The sequence below is a fragment of the Gouania willdenowi genome, chromosome 21 (genome assembly GCF_900634775.1).
Source record: "Gouania willdenowi chromosome 21, fGouWil2.1, whole genome shotgun sequence".
NCBI lineage: Eukaryota > Metazoa > Chordata > Actinopteri > Blenniiformes > Gobiesocidae > Gouania > Gouania willdenowi.
Genome location: NC_041064.1, coordinates 34392584 through 34409622, shown reverse-complemented (window position 1 = coordinate 34409622; position 17039 = coordinate 34392584). Strand labels below are relative to the sequence as shown.

Here is a 17039-nt window from a genome sequence, read left to right as displayed (position 1 = left end):
TGTTTTTAGGCCTTGATCTTCTAATAAGTACATTTCAAAGGTTTTTGGCAACATTTGTAAAAACAGTGGAGGATCACTTCAAAGCTCCAAACTGACAGGAAAACCCATCAGTTAAAAAAGAGATTTTGATTCGCTGCGACTCCAATCGTGCAGCGTTGACATGATTTTCAACAGAAATGTTAAGTATTTACAGGGATCTTCACATAAGTAATCCTCCTCACTGATCCATGTCGGCATATAATGTTTTTTTCCTTTACCTACTTAAGTAATTTCACCTGTGAGAGACCACAGAAAGCCAGGTCAATCTAGTCACACACACAGACAGGAGCCCACATCTAGGAGACACAGATAATAAGACTGATAACATAACACACCAACAACAACATGGTTAACAAAAGCAAAGGTTACCATAACTGGAAGAGAAAGTCACAGCCTATCTACTGTAACTCACACCCTCACAAACCCGGCAAGAAGGAACACTGACTGTGTCCGAAATGGCACACTCTGTACTACACACTACAAACTCAATGAGTATATATTGTCTACTTAGCAGACTCTACTGTTTACTATAAGTATGATTAGGATGATGAGCGTTCCCACTGAAGTATACTTCCAAGTTTCCCAAGATGCATTTGGAACCTACAACGACAAAAACCTGAATCACACTGAAGCTAAATATCTCCGTTGATTCTCCATCTTTGAAAGTTCTGAAAACATTTGAAGTGAGAAAGTGACCAAGTAGAATATCAACATGTGCTCATTTGATCAATAAAACTCACAGAAACACATTTCATGCTGACATTTCACAGATTTTCAGAGACCCTCCATTGACTACTAACAAAACTTCTGGTTAACTTCAAAACAAGAGCCCTATTTACAAAAGCATTAAAAAACTAATGGAAGACAAGGAGAGATGCTTTTGTTTTGAAAAGTGGATATTTGACTTTTAGCTTGAAGCCGGTCCCAGGACCATTTTATATTCTGCTCGCAATGCATCATAATACGGTTGAGTATGACTAGTGTGCCCACCGTGCATACTTAAAAAATGTCCTTATATAGTATACATCCGTGTATCTCACATACTCAATCTTTTCATACTATCTAATGTGAATGCACTACATACTTCAGACTTAGTATGAATAGTACGTTAGTATGGCATTTACAACACAGACAGCTTAGAGCTAGAAGTGAAAATGAAAGATCGGATATAAACAAAACAAAACTTCAAATTAAAAGCATGTGTCAAAGTTTAGGATACATTATTTGTACCTATGGGCTATATGCACAAGAAACGTGGAAAAGAAACAGGATGCAGTGATGTCAGTGCACGAGACTAAAATAAATGGAGATTTCAGTAGTAGTAAGTGAATTTAAGATGAACAAAGAATAAAAGTATATATAAAAATAATGATTAAAAAAACCAGTAATCATCAACAAGATGTTAAATAAATACATTAATTCTCACAAAATCATTGATTGGTAAAAACAGAAAAAAAGCTATAAAATAGATTTAAAAAATCAAATAATCCCAATCTACTGAAAAGGAGTCTCAATTTCTGAACCTTTGGTGTAATGGACAACAAATGAATGTGCTGCCTTATCCACTCCCTAATGACATGTGTTAGATGAAGGAATATTCATTGTCTTCCTCACATGTCAGCAGTGATGATGGTCTGTGTAAAGGGTTGAAAGCTTTTATGAGTCAAAGTAACATTAAGTGCAAAGTCCTGGGCTTCACTACAGACTAGCCAATGAAAGCACAGCAGCCAAAAGTGTCCCAGGCCTGAGACGTGAGACCATATTTAGCACCAAACGCTGCACCGTGAAAGAGAGGGAAGCCCTGGTTTTAGAAACCATCCTTGTTGCTATCCCATCACAGCTGCGTTTGTTTTTCTTCCCCCGTTGATGTTTGGGATAAAAACACAGAGATCAGGAGGAGAACTTGTGGAAAATGTGCAGAATGAGCAAACAGAGCCTCATCCCCCGTGACAGCAGCACTGCTGCCAGGGCTTATCAGCCTTTCCAGAGAAGGAATCCACACAAAGTGAGGAGATGTAATCAAACTGTCCGCTGTTGGCTGTGCAGGAACAAAACACCACCACTCAAACATTACATGATTATTACATTGATCACGCACAATCAGCACAAAACATATCCAAATGAAAGCTGCTGAACGATCATTATTCAACAGATAAAGATGTATTTTAAGCCTGATCGATCAATAAATAGACGACACATTACTGACAGACAAGAGGTTGAAAAGCTGCTCAAAAGTTTGTTTTGATGTTCACTATAGACAACCAGTTAACAATGAAGTAAAAACACTTCTATGCATCCGTCTACAGGACTCCACATCCCACAATGCAATGCACCAAACTTTTCCAACAATGTCAATAAACCAGGTGTTTACAGTGGAGATAAAAACAGACTTTCGAGCAGCATTATGTCTTTATCTAGTAAAAAATTATCGTTGTCAGCAGTTTTAAGTGACATCAAAGCCAAAATGTTCCTTCCAGTCTAACGCATGTGTTAAAATCAAGGCCCAGGGGCCAAATCTGGTCCTTCAGAGCATCCAATGTGGCCCACAGAAGAAAGTGAAAATGACAGAGGTAATTACCAGATTATCCAGTTGTAGATATCTTTGTCCCTCCAATTTCACAAAATCAATGAAACCTTACAATTTTTGAGGATGATATTCATTATCATAGTAGGACAACAATGACTGCAGTCATTTTTAATGGCAAATTGTCAAAGAACGCTCCATTTTTCAAAAATCCTGCAATTTCCCACAAACAATTCAAAGAAATTCCCCTAAATTACACAAAAAATTGGTCACAAAATCAAAAGGAATTTTCCAGTGAAGATCCTGCAAACACTGATATATGACATTTATTGGTTGGACTTTAGTTTGATCGTTCCAGTCACTGGGTTGCATAATGAATATAAAAACATAAACTACATTGAAATAACGAAGACCAGAATTTAAATTGATTAACTGTTCATTTTGCTAATAAACCTTCGTGCATGTTTCCCAGGGTTTTTTTTAAGACCATCTTTAGACATTTCTTTAGAGAGTAGTTGTTATTGTTTGTAAAGTGTTCCTTGTCTCCAAATGGTGAAAGTGCAACTAAACCCCTGGGTTTTTATTGACCTGCCACTAGGGGGGAGCAAAAAAACAAACGCCTTGATTATGGGCGGGGCTCCTGGAGCACTTAAGACACGCCCAGTCTCTACTATAAAATATCTAAAGAACAATCTATGCTATGCTATGCTAACTAGTTACTCAATACTCACAATTTTCTCAATCCAACCTACTCACCACAGATTGCAGAGCCCACAGGTCCTAGTTTTTATAAAAGGGGCGGGGCTAGCAGTGCTTGTTTGTGACAAGATGGTCCCAAAACATCACAGTATCTCGTTCTCAGCCAATTCCAAATTAACATAGTAATAGCTTGGTTTCAACCCATAGAGGGCAGTCACTCTTAAATTTTACACCAAAATATGCCAAATTGAAATACTTTCGCTGAAATATTGAGAGTTGGACCAGGATCAACCAACAGCATTACTTAAAAAAACAAATATATTTATTTTCAGCTGAAAAAAATGGTTTTGGGGTTTAGTTAGTTACTCTTTAAGCTATGCTTTAGGACAATGGTACAGAAAAGGTAATTTAGTGTAATTCAACATCCAGCAGGAGGTGAAAGAGTGAGTACCTGAGGCTGAGATGGTGGTTGAGGTTAGGAGAACGCTGCAGAAGAAGGTTAGCAGTTATGGATGTTCTTCTTCAGTCAGTTTGGACACAGAAACCTTGAACTGCACACCCAAAACACTAAAAAGCAGTTTCTGTTCCTTCCTCTGATATCTGCTTTGTGTTATGCATGACGTTTGTTGATGAATGTCTGACCCTGAAACCCTCTGTGTCGTCATGACCAACACATGCTAATAATCCATCCATCACATTTCAGCACCGTGCCCACAACCCTTCTGTTCACGCAGTTTCACACACAGACGTCAACACAACGTGGAATCATCTCCTCAAAGGTCAGTTACAGACTGTCAGTGGTTACATGAAACTGTGAATTTATCAGGAAAACGTTGTCTCCCTGTGCAACACATTCAATAAATAAACGCTGTGCCAGCAAAGCAGTCAACGGTCAACATTCCAGCTGTGAAGTCATCCTGATCTGGAGCGATAACGAGGAAAATGTAATCCATAAACATCCTTAAATGGTGAATATTTACTCAGATTTTGGAAAGCATTCTCCTTTGGATGTCAAACTCAAAATGGGATAAATTTGTGGTGGAAAATTTAGTTTAAAACATCGAAATGTTCAACTGTTTTAATCAGTTCCAGGTTCTGATGCAAGAATTTTTCAACAATTAATAATTTTGACATAAATGTTGGGGGGAAAAAAAGAATGATTTCTGCAACAAATTTTGACTTAAAAAACTAATTAATGAAAATGTATTTGCAATGTCTAGTTAGTCTTTATTATATTAGTTTCTATCAATGCTTTAGTAGATCGATCAAAAATCAAACACACAAAAGTGTATGGGGTGCCAAGTGTAAAAATTTAGTGTAAAAATTGTAGCATTTTCATTATTTTATCTCACTTTTCTCATATTTAGCACATTTTCCTACATTTAACACAATATATATATATATATATATATATATATAAATTGTAAATAAATATATAATATTTAATAAAATTATATAATAAATATAGAAAAATATAGTTATGTTAAATATCATATCTAAATGCTTAATATTATATCTAAATCTAAATGTTAAATATCATATCTAAATATTAAACCTAAATCTAAATCTAAATGTTGAACTTAAATGTTTCGCACATATGCTAACTGACCCTGCCCCTTGTAACCTCAACCAATACACAAGCAGAGTGATGTGTATGGCTGGTTCTCTCAGTGCTCAGCTTATCCTACCTCCTGGTAGGATAAGCACTGAAAATGTAGATTCAATTATTTGCTGCAAGACTGACGATCTATATTCCAAAACGTATATCTATATATGGTAAATTTCATGGAAATGTTGATTGATTTTCTGGATTTCTGCTGTATCCGATGTAGAGCACGCTCAGGTGGAAACCTTGCACCATCAAGTAACGCAGCTTCTCATCAATGCATTGGCAGGAGTGACACAATCTCCACCCTTCCCCCCAAACTGATGCCTATGCTGGTTCCAGGGGTACACCCTGGACAGGGTGCCAGTCCATCGAAGGACAACACAGACAAACAAACAACTTGCTATAGGCTGCAGAATTCTTCTCTGTTCTGAAGTACCGGCCTTTAATGACCAAACTCCCATTAGATTTTAAAGGCCTGTTAGTACCTCCAGTAAATTGTAGTCCTCAGCTTTACTGGAGATTCATAGAGTTTCCAAAAGGAGAACTGGGAGAAAACGTTTCCACCAACGCTGTAAAACCAGCTCCTGGATATGATCACGCAAATAAAAGGAGACAATCTCTGTTTCTCCAAAGCTTAAAACAAAAACAAAAAAGTTGTTGGCACAACTGACACAATGATACACATTTTGCATTTTAAAAGTATTGTCCCCTCCCCCCTCCATCGGCAGGACAATGGTTTGGTCCAACGTCGTTCTTAGTTGAAGGACGCTGCAGTACTTAAGGCCACTCAATAAAAGCCTTTATTAAAAGTCCTGGCGTGTTTAAGGGAATGTTTCACCATGGTGTCATCAGCCAAAGGACGCACACAAAGCAAAAGTCAGCAGTTTGGTGAAAAACAACAGAGAAATTTACATCCTGGCTCCAAATTGTCTCATCCATGAACGCAGGGGGATCAAATCCATAAATCCAATATTTATTAAACATCAACTCAATCAACTCAAACAACACCCATGAGTGCAATGAATCATCAAATTAAACCCGACTGATGCTTTTCTGGCTAATGTGAGTCCCTGAAGTACAAAACTGAGCAGAAACCTAAAATATTCTGACTTGGTTCTCAAAATAACATGTTTATGGTTTTCTTTCAATAGAAAAGATAAACTTTAGTTTATCCCAAAAGGGCAATTAAATCAGACAGTTCCACTCATTAGGATAAATAATGAATAAAGATACAAAACCAATCTCCAAATAACAGAGAGTGGAAAAATGAAATGTGCAGGATTTACTGGCCAATAGATTAGAAGTAACATCAGTATGTTTACACAATGACAATCAAAATTCAAGCTCCAATTAAAATAAAGATACACAAATACAAAGCTGTGCAAAACTGTGGAGTTTTAATCAGTTGCTGCTGTGTAAATACTCTTCCATACCTGTAGGTGGCAGTATGCATGTGAAATGCTGCATGTACAGTGAACAAAAATACAAATGCTTTAACTCAAAGATCTAAAACATTTTGTATCAAAATTTTCTCTCAAATATTGTTCACAAATGTTTCTAAATGTGTGTTAGTGAGCACTTCTCCTTTGCAGAGATAATCCATCCACCTCACAGGTGTGATTAGACAGCATGATTATTGCACAGGTGTGCTTCAGGGTGGCCACAATAAAAGACCACTCTGAGAATGTGCAGAAAATCAGTCAGTATCTGGTGTGACCACCATTTGCCTCCCACAGTTCAACACATCTCCTTGTCATAGAGTTGATCAGGTTGTTGATTGTGGAATGTTGGTCCATTCCTCTTCAATGGCTGCAAGAAGTTGCTGGATATTGGCAGGAAGTGGAACACGCTGTCATATACGCCAATCCAGAGCATCCCAAACATGCTCAATGGGTGACATGTCCCGTGAGTACGCTGGCCATTCAACAACTGGGATGTTTTCAGCTTCCTTGCAACATGGGGCCGTGCATTATCATGCTGCAACATGAGGTGATGGTTGCGGATCAATGGTACGGCATCTCTGTGCATTCAAAATGCCATCATTAAAATACACCAGTGTTCGTTGCCCATACCATAACCCCATCCACAACGTTGACACCAGCAAACCGCTCACCCACACGACGCCACACACGCTGTCTGCCATCTGCCCTGAACAGTGAAAACCAGGATTCATCACTCTGATGAGGTTTCCCATACTTCCAAATTTCCCAGGATGTATTTGGAACTTACAAGGACTAAAACCTGAATCACACTGAGGCTAAATATCTCTGTTGATTCTTCACCTTTGAAAGTTCTGACATACTCAATCTTTTTCATACTATCTAATGCGAACGCACTAAATACTAACTTTGACTTAGTATGAGTAGTATGTTATGTTGACATGGAGAACACAGAACATGAGTCCCATGTGTTTTGGGTAGCTTAGCATGTAGCTGGCTGAACAAAAATGTGTTTTCAAACTGCGGTTCCCGTTGGTTTTCTTCTTCTGTGATCGTCGTTTGTCCTTTATACTTTCCTTTAACCCCAAACTCTGGATGCAGACGTTCTCCTCTTTGAATCTGTTTTTTATTGTTGAAATGTGGCACTTTTGCTGAAGTGAAGCTGTAAAAGTTGTTTTTCTTTCTGAAATATGTGATAAAAACAAGCCCCCCTCTTTTTTCTGGATTCAAACTGTTTTTTGGGACTGAAGTGTTTTAAGTGGCACCGTATATCAAAGCCCTACAGAGATCATTTGGTCCCAGTAGAACACTGAAGACTTCACAGTTTAGATCAGAGCAGTGGTCTGTACGTTCTACACTGGTGCTAGTTTTAACACATACTGTAAGTGAGGGTGAACATGTTAACAATTCCAATTAGACTAACTCTATAAATAAATGTTATTAAAAAAAGTGAACCCCAAATAAATAAAAAAATGAAGATTTTTTACTGATTTTTTTTCTTTTCTTTTTTTTTTTAAGTCCTCTTTATCTATTGGGCCGACATGGGCAACTTCAGTTGAATTTTGTTTGGCCCCCAAAGTAAATGCAGAAAATGACTCCAAAATTACACAAAACAGCAACAAAAATGGACACAATAACTCCAAAACATGTTAAAAATGAACAAAATAACAGAAGAAAGCAAATACACACAAGATGATTCCAAAAATACACAAGACAAAAAGACAAACATGAAAAGAAAAGAAAAAGTTGACAAAATAATCCCAAAATTATATTAACAATTCACAAAATGACACGAAAATACACAAAAAAAATGATTAAAAAAACACTATACAAAAACACACAAAACAACAACAAAAAGTGACAAAAAAAATGGAGCAAAAACATACAAAAATACTGAAAAATCCAGAAAACAACAAAAATACACAAAATAAAAGATAGACTTCTTAGAGTTAACCAAACATATTGTATTTTTTATGACATAACATCTTCTTCATCTTTCAACAGTGATAAAAAATATAACTTGAACATCGTTGGAATGAAATGAAAGAAATGATTCCATCACCAAAATTGATCAGCTCTCCTTTTAAATCTTTAATGACAAATGCTCTGAATAATTCCTGTTTTTATTTGGAAATCCAGCTTAAGCAAAAAGCTGTTTTGGTCTTTGTGAAAAGTTGGCCTCTGCTGCAATTACAGCATCTTCTCTTTCCAAAAAGGGTTTAGCCATAAACTCAGTCGACTTTGCAAAAGAATTCCTACTTTACAGAGTTTTTCGAAGTTTCTCGGTGTCCAAGTGGGAATTAAGGGGCGTCAAACACGAGGCCTGCAGAGCATCATGGGACCATTTAGCTCGAAGTGAAAATTCCAGTGAAAACCATAATCATCTGGTAAATCAGTGTATAGTTCAGCTCCAAACATCTGTGACTGAAGGTTTTACTCCTTCAGAGGATTGAAGTGATTTCTATACAGCCGTCATTAAACTATTACAAAGTATTTTGGAAACTTCTGTCTTTAAAAAACGGTCAGGATTTGTATTTTCTGCTACACTTAACATAAAAGTGGGCTGTGTATCACAAGCCTCCCATTTGTCCAAACTCCTATTTTATTTATTTGTTCTGTGAAAAGCTGCAATTTGTTGAATTTATATTTGCAGAGTCAATTCAAGATGATGAAAACTGTGATCCACGTAATGCAGATGGTGAATGATGTTCTTTCTTACTCTGTCCCACATGTTTGGTTAGCTTAGCATGTAGTGGTGCTAGAGGAGCAGGGTCAAATGTCGAGTATGGAACTAAAATCTTTTTTTGTTCAGACAGCAGATATATCCCCAGAGTAGGATTTTTCTTTTGTGAGTCAGTTAAAATTCTTTCAACAGCCCTTGTAAATCATCTACACGACCAAACTGAGAAAGCATTCATGTTTGAAAGAACAGAGGATCTGTGTTTTTTTGTTGTGTTCTGTGTGTTTTGTGTGTGTGTGTGTTTCCCTCATTTTATGTGTTTTTGAAGTCACTTCGTATCTCTGGAGTCATGTTTTGTGTTTCTCTTTTCATTTTGTTGTGGTTTTGCTGTCATTCCATGTGTTTTTGGAGTCATGTTGTGCATTTTTGGTATTTTTGTTGTAACTTTATGTGTTTTTGGATTCAATTAGTAGATTTATTTGAGGGACACACACACAGTATCATTTAGGCCTCTCTGATCTTTCCATATGGCAGAAACTTTCCATATTTTAACACATTTTCATCACTTTTGCTTGCCATATTTTTGCTACATTACTCCCATTTCTGCCAAGACTAGCACCTCAATGCTAAACATATAGCAGCTAGCACCTCAATGCTAATCATGTAGCAGATAGCACCTCAATGCAAACATGTAGTAGCTAGCACCTCAATGCTAAACATGTAGCAGCTAGCACCTCAATGCTAAATATGTAGCAGCTAGCACCTCAATGCTAACATGTAGCAGTTAGCACCTCAATGCTAACATGTAGCAGTTAGCACCTCAATGCTAAACATGTAGCAGCTAGCACCTCAATGATAAACAAGTAGCAGCTAGCACCTCAATGCTAAACATGTAGCATCTAACAGCTCAATGCTAAACATGTAGCAGCTAGCACCTCAATATTAAATATGTAGCAGCTGGCACCTTAATGCTAGCTTGTAGCAGGTAGCACCTCAATGCTAAACATGTAGCAGCTAGCACCTCAATGTTAAACATGTATCACTTAGCACTTCAATGCTAAACATGTAGCAGCTAGCACCTCAATGTTAACATGTAGCAGCTAGCACCTCAATGCTAACATGTAGCAGCTAGCACCTCAATGCTAACATGTAGCAGCTAGCAGAGACAATGGTCCTAGTGGAGCAGACAGTGTCTCCATTCCACACTGACACTCAGACAGGGTTCAGAGACAAAATGAATAAATCCATGAATAACTAATGAACAAAGTCAGTGATAAATGGTTGTAGTGACAGTCGACCACTCTGTGGTAGAGGATGTGGGCGGGGCTAGAAGCGCTGCTACAGATAACATCTGATAATAGCGATCAATCCCTCCCTATAAACAGTAACAGTATAATCTCAGTGTTAACACGTCCATGGACATTGATTGTATGTCTTTATATTTCTGTCTGCGAGTAACGAAGGTGTTGTTGGACACAGACACAATCTCATACTCTTTTTAAAGCTCCTCAGCTGTCGTTTTCCAACTGTGATCAGTTTATTTTAACTCCTGCTGTAACCCTGCACAAGCCTCCCTGATCCCAACGTCCCTCGGAGGCCTCGCCCCTCACAGTTATTCCCTGAATGCCACTCACATATTTTAACCTCCTGTCCTATCCCACACCGTAAATCCTCCGAGCTGTCATATTTGCCCTAAAAACAGCTGTTTCCTCTTTACCCCCGCGGTGCTGCTCCATCCTGTTCTTCACCTCCTTCACTTCATCTTCATTGTCCCACATGTGTCATGGAGTGCAGCTTTTATCTCCCTAATCTGCTTCAGATTGTTTTTTTCTTGTCCTGTAATCTGCTCTCCTTTCCTCCACTCGTATTTCTCTCTAATTGATCTGCTCGGAATAGGATGACATGTTTGCTCTGGCTAACACTAATGGTCATATTTCCTCCTCTGGCAAGCTTAAAGGTAAACAGGTCCTTGTAGTGCAGGATGGGAATATCATAAACACATCATTAAAGTTAGTCTGTAAAATGTGGATTATCAGCGTTATGCAAGGATGGTACAAGAACATGTGTGGTCCTGCAGGAAGCTTTAACCAACCATGCTCCATGAGGGACTTTTTCCAACTGATTCAACAATCAATATTTATCAACTTCAACGTCTGATATCCGATGAAAAATGAGAGAAGAAAAGTTTCCTCCAGATGATGAATTCCAAAACAAATCCAAATAATGTTTTTACCAAACTCACTCACAGAAAGTGAAACAAACAGTTCATGTTTTATCTTTTCTTTTCAACACAGCTTTAGTAGATGTCTATTCTTCTCCTTTGTTGACAACAGAAAACGAATAGATCTGTTCCTGCAAAAAAGGAATGACTAAAGATAAAAACTAGTCCCAGATCATCCATTAAGGAACGTTTAACATGCAGCTGCTTCACTGTGAAGAGGAGAGCTGGAATTAAAACCATCTCCTCCGTCTGTGCAGTGGCTGCTTCATATTCCCTCCAAAACGCCCTCAATTTCTTGGCGTCTTCTCAGGTGAGGAATAAGGAAACGTAAAGATGTTTTCTTTTCTCTGGGAATCTTTGCATTCTACAAATTGCACGTGGCAATTGTGTTGTCTTCCTCTGACATGTTGAAGGAACTCCATACCAGACTCTAATCCCACGTATTTGGTTAGCTTAGCATGTAGCGATTCCAGCAAGTTACTTTTGTCTTCCTTTTGAATTAATATGTTATGGTTTTATTTATTCAGACCACTTTTTTTCAGGAACTTTTCTTTGAACTCCTGACATACTTCGACTGTCAACTGCAATCTTCCTCAAATGCGTCTGCTTTGATGTGTCCAATGCTTGGACGCAGCTATGTTTATGACTTCCAGCAAGTTAAGCGAGTCTTCTTTTTTGAATAATATGTTGTTTCATTTATTCAGACAACTTTTTCAGGAAGTTTACTTTAATCATTGACAAAACCGTGTCCAGTCATTGGAAACGTCAAAGCGATCAGCAGACGCCTCTGAGGAAAACTGGCAGTTGACAGTCGAAACATGTCAGAAGATCAAAGTAAACTTCCCAGGAAAAAAACTGATTAAATGAAAGCTTAACATATTATTCAAAAAGAATAAAACATGAATTTTCTGGAATCATTACGTGGAAGGTATGGACATAACTGTGTCCAAGCATTGGACACATCAAAGCTATCAGCAGATCCCTCTGAGGAAGACTGGCAGTCGAAACATGTCAATAGATAAAAGTAAACTTCCCGGAAAAAACTTGTCTGAATAAATGAAACCTTAACATATTGTTAAGAATAAAAAAAAATAACTTGCGGATGTTTTTATTGTTGGGTTTCACACTCTTTTAAACTACATATTAGCATGTAGCATCACTAGCTGGGAATGGTCAAAGTATAAAGGGGAGAGGCATTGTGATCAAGTCGACTTATTAGTTTGAAAGACCAATTGTCTGCACACCAGGGTTTTAGCCAGTTCTGGTCATCCATCCATCCATTCATCCATCCATCCATCCATCCATCCATGGATCCAGTAAGTCAAACCTCTGAGACAGAGTACTGATGCTCCAGGAGAGCCCTAACTTTCCCAACGTTTGGTCCACATCTGGGATTCATCTTCTAACAGCTGTTGTGATGAGCATTACTTAATTAAGTAGAGCCCGTTTGTGTTTGGAAAGAACCAAGGTGAAAAACAAGCCCGAGGGCCACACATTAAAGCAGTAAAACCCAATTCACACTGCTCACTCGGTCTGTTCCAGGAAAAGTTCCTCATCAAGTTGTCTGGAGGACTGACCGTTGACCTGCAGACCTACAGATACGTCCAATAAAAGCCTGTGACCCGTTTCACTGTCTGCTCAACTCATCTGGTAGAAGTGTGACTGAACCACAGGCAGCGATTAAACCAAGCCCTAACAGTATCAGAGCAGAGGAATATGACACCAAGTTTGTGGCAAACATACTTGCTAAACCCACAGCTTAGTACGACATTTCAATTGATCAATATTTTTTAGGCTGGTTGCATCTGTTGAAGACAATCTATGTCCACAAGATGGTCCTCCTGTCTCATCAATGTGAGAGACGTTTAGATCAGCCTGAGATTCCACTTTTTACACCAAGTTTGTGGCTGAAAACGTAGCTAACTCCAAAGACCTGTACTACAAAGCTGGATAAATATATCCAGGATATCTCTCCTTAGTTTCACTTAACTAAACATTCTCCATCACAGAGCAGCTGTACTCACATAAAAGGGGCGGAGATGGCAGCGTCTGACCAATCACAAACACGTGCAGCGCAACTTACGTTGCCACGAGAAACAATTCTTAAAAAATATGAAGAATTAAAATCCATAATTCAGACCAAAAACATCAATGTTGTTGCAGAAAAAGTAGGAAGGAAGGAATTGATGAGTGTGAATGCGTAAATTAGTGAGATTATACAATATTCATTTCATGGAGAATAAACGGACACATTTTGGGTGCAGTCTGTGGCTCTGATGCTGTGTTCATACAGCTCAGCCTACATCATAAGGTGGATAATATTTGTATTTTATACAGCCAACAGCGTATATGAATAAATTAATGAATTTGTTTATAGGTCTGAAAGCGCCCGATGCACAGGGGCTTTATTAGCTGACTAATGTAGGTCAGCCCATCAGATAAAAATGTGTCTCATTGGTAAATGAAAGGATTGCATGATTCTCTAAATATTCCCTGGGAAGGTTGTTTCCAAAAGAACTGATTGTTCAGGAGGCGGAGCTTTGAACTGGATCTAATCTTATGCTAGCTCTTAACTGACTCCTGACCAGGTCAGCTGTTCAGCTTATGTTACCATGATGATTTACCCAGTAAGAAGTTAACCAGCGCTGTAGTACAGCACACATGGAATAAATCCAGCACAATAAGAGGAAATCCAGCTTCATAGTACAGGCCCAAAAACTAACAAAAATTTGAGAAAAATATACAAAATGATAACAAATAACAAACTCTATGCTGTGGTCATTTTTTTAAAGGCTGACTTGAAAGTTGATAATTTATTGCTCATCTCTGGTTTGGATCCTTTGAACACGTGATTTCTACAAAGTTCTCTAAAGGTGAGCTCAGCGCTAACTACAGGCCATAACATCTCACACACAGACATTGATAGAGTGTATGCAGGATCTGCTGGAGGCTGTGAGGCCTTTTATTGCTGTAGAGAACTACAATCATCGTAGACTTTGTAATAAACCTTCTTCAAGGTGTTCCCTGTATGTCGTCACTTTTATTACACACTCTCACTTCCCATAATCTGCCTGTGTTAAATAATACACGTGTGTATTTGTTCAGTAATACGCTAATCAATAATAAACTGTAGTGAAAATGCAGGCAGTGCCTCATGTAGGGGGCGTTAGTGAGACCAGAGGTTCTTCTTCTTGGGTCTGTGGTTAGTCAAGTGCAGCCGTGTGATTATTTTTCCTGACAGACATTTTTCATCCAGAAGAATGAGCACGTGATGTTTGATGATTGGTAAAGGCAATCAAACACACACACACACACACACACACACACACACACACACACACACACACACACACACACACACACACACACACACACACACACACACACACACACACACACACACACACACACGTACATGCACGCACACACAAAGGCCTTGTCTTCTAAAGGCGGAGCTTCATTCAAACCAAATGTTAATATTGGAAGCATCTGTTAGTAACAACATAATAGCTCATAATAACCTGGAGTACAGTAGAGGGAAACGTGCCTGCTCTCCATCTCTGCATATTCATCCAAACCAGTGCACATTCATAGACATCTCTAACGATTTAAGCACATTTATGCACTTCTCTGCAAACTTTATGCACATATCTGCACATGTATGCATATTTATCCAAACCTGTGCACATTCATAGACATCTCTAACGATTTAAGCACATTTATGCACTTCTCTGCAAACTTTATGCACATATCTGCACATGTATGCATATTCATCCAAACCAGTGCACATTCATAGACATCTCTAACGATTTAAGCACATTTATGCACTTCTCTGCAAACTTTATGCACATATCTGCACATGTATGCACATTTATCCAAACCTGTGCACATTCATGCACATCTCTAAAGATTTGAGTTCATTTATTCCAACATTAATGCACATCTCTGAGGATTTAAGTACATTTTTGCACATTTCTGAACATCTATCCAAACCTCTGCACATTTATGGACATCTCTGATGACTTAAGCTGCACATATATGGACATTTGTCCACTTCTCTGCACACTCTATGTACATTTCTGCACATCTATAAAGATGTGCAGAAATGCAAATCTTTACATGCAGAAATGTTTTAACATTTACAGACATCTCTGAGGATTTAAACAGAGTTATGGACATGTATTCACTTTTCTGCATATTCATGCACATTTCTGAAGATTTAAGTAGATTTTGCACATCTCTGCAAGTTTATTCACATTTTTGCACATTTTGCACATCTATCCAAACCTGTGCACATTTATGCACTTCTGCACAGCTGTAACGATTTAAGCACATTTATCCACTTCTCTGCACATTTATACACATTTATGCACATGTATGCACATTCATCCAAACCTGAACACATGTATGCACATCTCTGCTCATTTGTAAAGATTTAAGCACATTTATGCAAATTTTTTTCACTTCTCTGCACATCTATAAATATTTAAGTGCAGTTGGACACATTCATCTAAACCTGCGCACATTTAAGCACATGCATGCATGTTTCTTACTTTTTTTATATTTGAATTTTAGGATTTCTGCAGCAACTGTTTATCATATATTACAAACACAACCACACTTTGCTCAATTCCCTTTGTTTCTGAACAATCTCTCTGTATTTCTGTAGCTGTGATGCATTGATTGTTAATCGATTGGTTGAAATTTTAAATAATTTTATAAAAAATAAGAAAAATACAAAACAAAAACAGAATAACTTTCAAATTCTCACCCGTGTTTAATAAAACACTGAATGTAGTAACTTTTCCAAACTAATGATATATATTTTTTTTTTAATATTGTATGTTCTCTGTTTCATTCTTATCATATCATTCCAGCAGCAAGTAATTAAAAAATTGAATTGAATAGAAAATCTTTTTTGATGAGTGCATTCCATCAGTGAAGCAGATGCACAGATGTTGAGCTCACAGCAGCACATCTGTGCAGATGCATGCATGTGTCTCACTGACCTCTGCTCCGACGAGGCGTGGACGGACTGCACACAACAATCCCAGTGATTAAGACCAGGAGCAGGAGAAGCAGGAGGCTGTTTGAGTGCTGCTGCATCTTTCCTCTGCAGACCTGAAACGATGAGTAAAGTGGAACGTCTGGACTACTTCTCTGAGCTGCTGATCTCAGGACTAGTGCAGACGTCTGGATGCAGCAGGCTGCTCTTGCACCTTCTATACCTCCAGGATGGAGGGAGGAGACACCCACGGTCACACCCCCCTCCCTCACACCCTTTCCTGCTGCTCCTGCAACTCTCCATCGCTCACTTTTCCTTGGAACAGGTTCTGCTGACTCCCCTCCCTCCCCTGCACTTCTCCTCCTCACTCTGTTTTTCCTTTGATCAGGGTTTTAGGATTTTGGTTTTTCCATATTTTGTGGATTGATTTATTTGTTTCTATTCTTTTATGTATTTTATTGTGTTTGATTCAGTGATTTATTAGGTTGAATTTATTTTTGTACCACTAAGCATGCTATTTAAAGGACTTTTCCTTTCTTATTAAAGCTGGATTAGACTGAATTGCTTGTGTGTGTGTTTTTTTTTGTTTTTTTTTTAACATCAGTAATAGATTAATATCCTCTTCCAACCTTGTGTGCAGATAACTTCTGATCTTCTGCTTGCCAAGCCACAAGAACAGCATCAACACGTGTCCTGCAGAACTCTGAGGATGCATTCATTCACACCAGCCCTTGAACGCTTCATGTTCAGTCTGAACACAAAGATTCAGCGCTATCAAAGAAGACGTGGAGCAGTGAGGAGGAGCAGTGTGTGAAAAAGTTTG

At 38.2% G+C, this 17039-nt stretch overlaps 1 protein-coding gene across 5 annotated transcripts in view; it reads right to left on the bottom strand.

The window, feature by feature from the left end:
- Positions 1–16416, bottom strand: part of LOC114454910 (target of Nesh-SH3-like) — a 64699-nt gene extending 48283 nt beyond the window's left edge. For all 5 annotated transcript variants that reach the window (XM_028435825.1, XM_028435826.1, XM_028435827.1 and 2 more), the window contains exon 1: positions 16221–16416. In XM_028435825.1, coding sequence (XP_028291626.1) covers positions 16221–16317 — 97 coding nt within the window. In that variant the 5' untranslated portion in view covers positions 16318–16416. The remainder of the gene's footprint in view (positions 1–16220) is intronic.
- Positions 16417–17039: the final 623 nt, after the last annotated feature.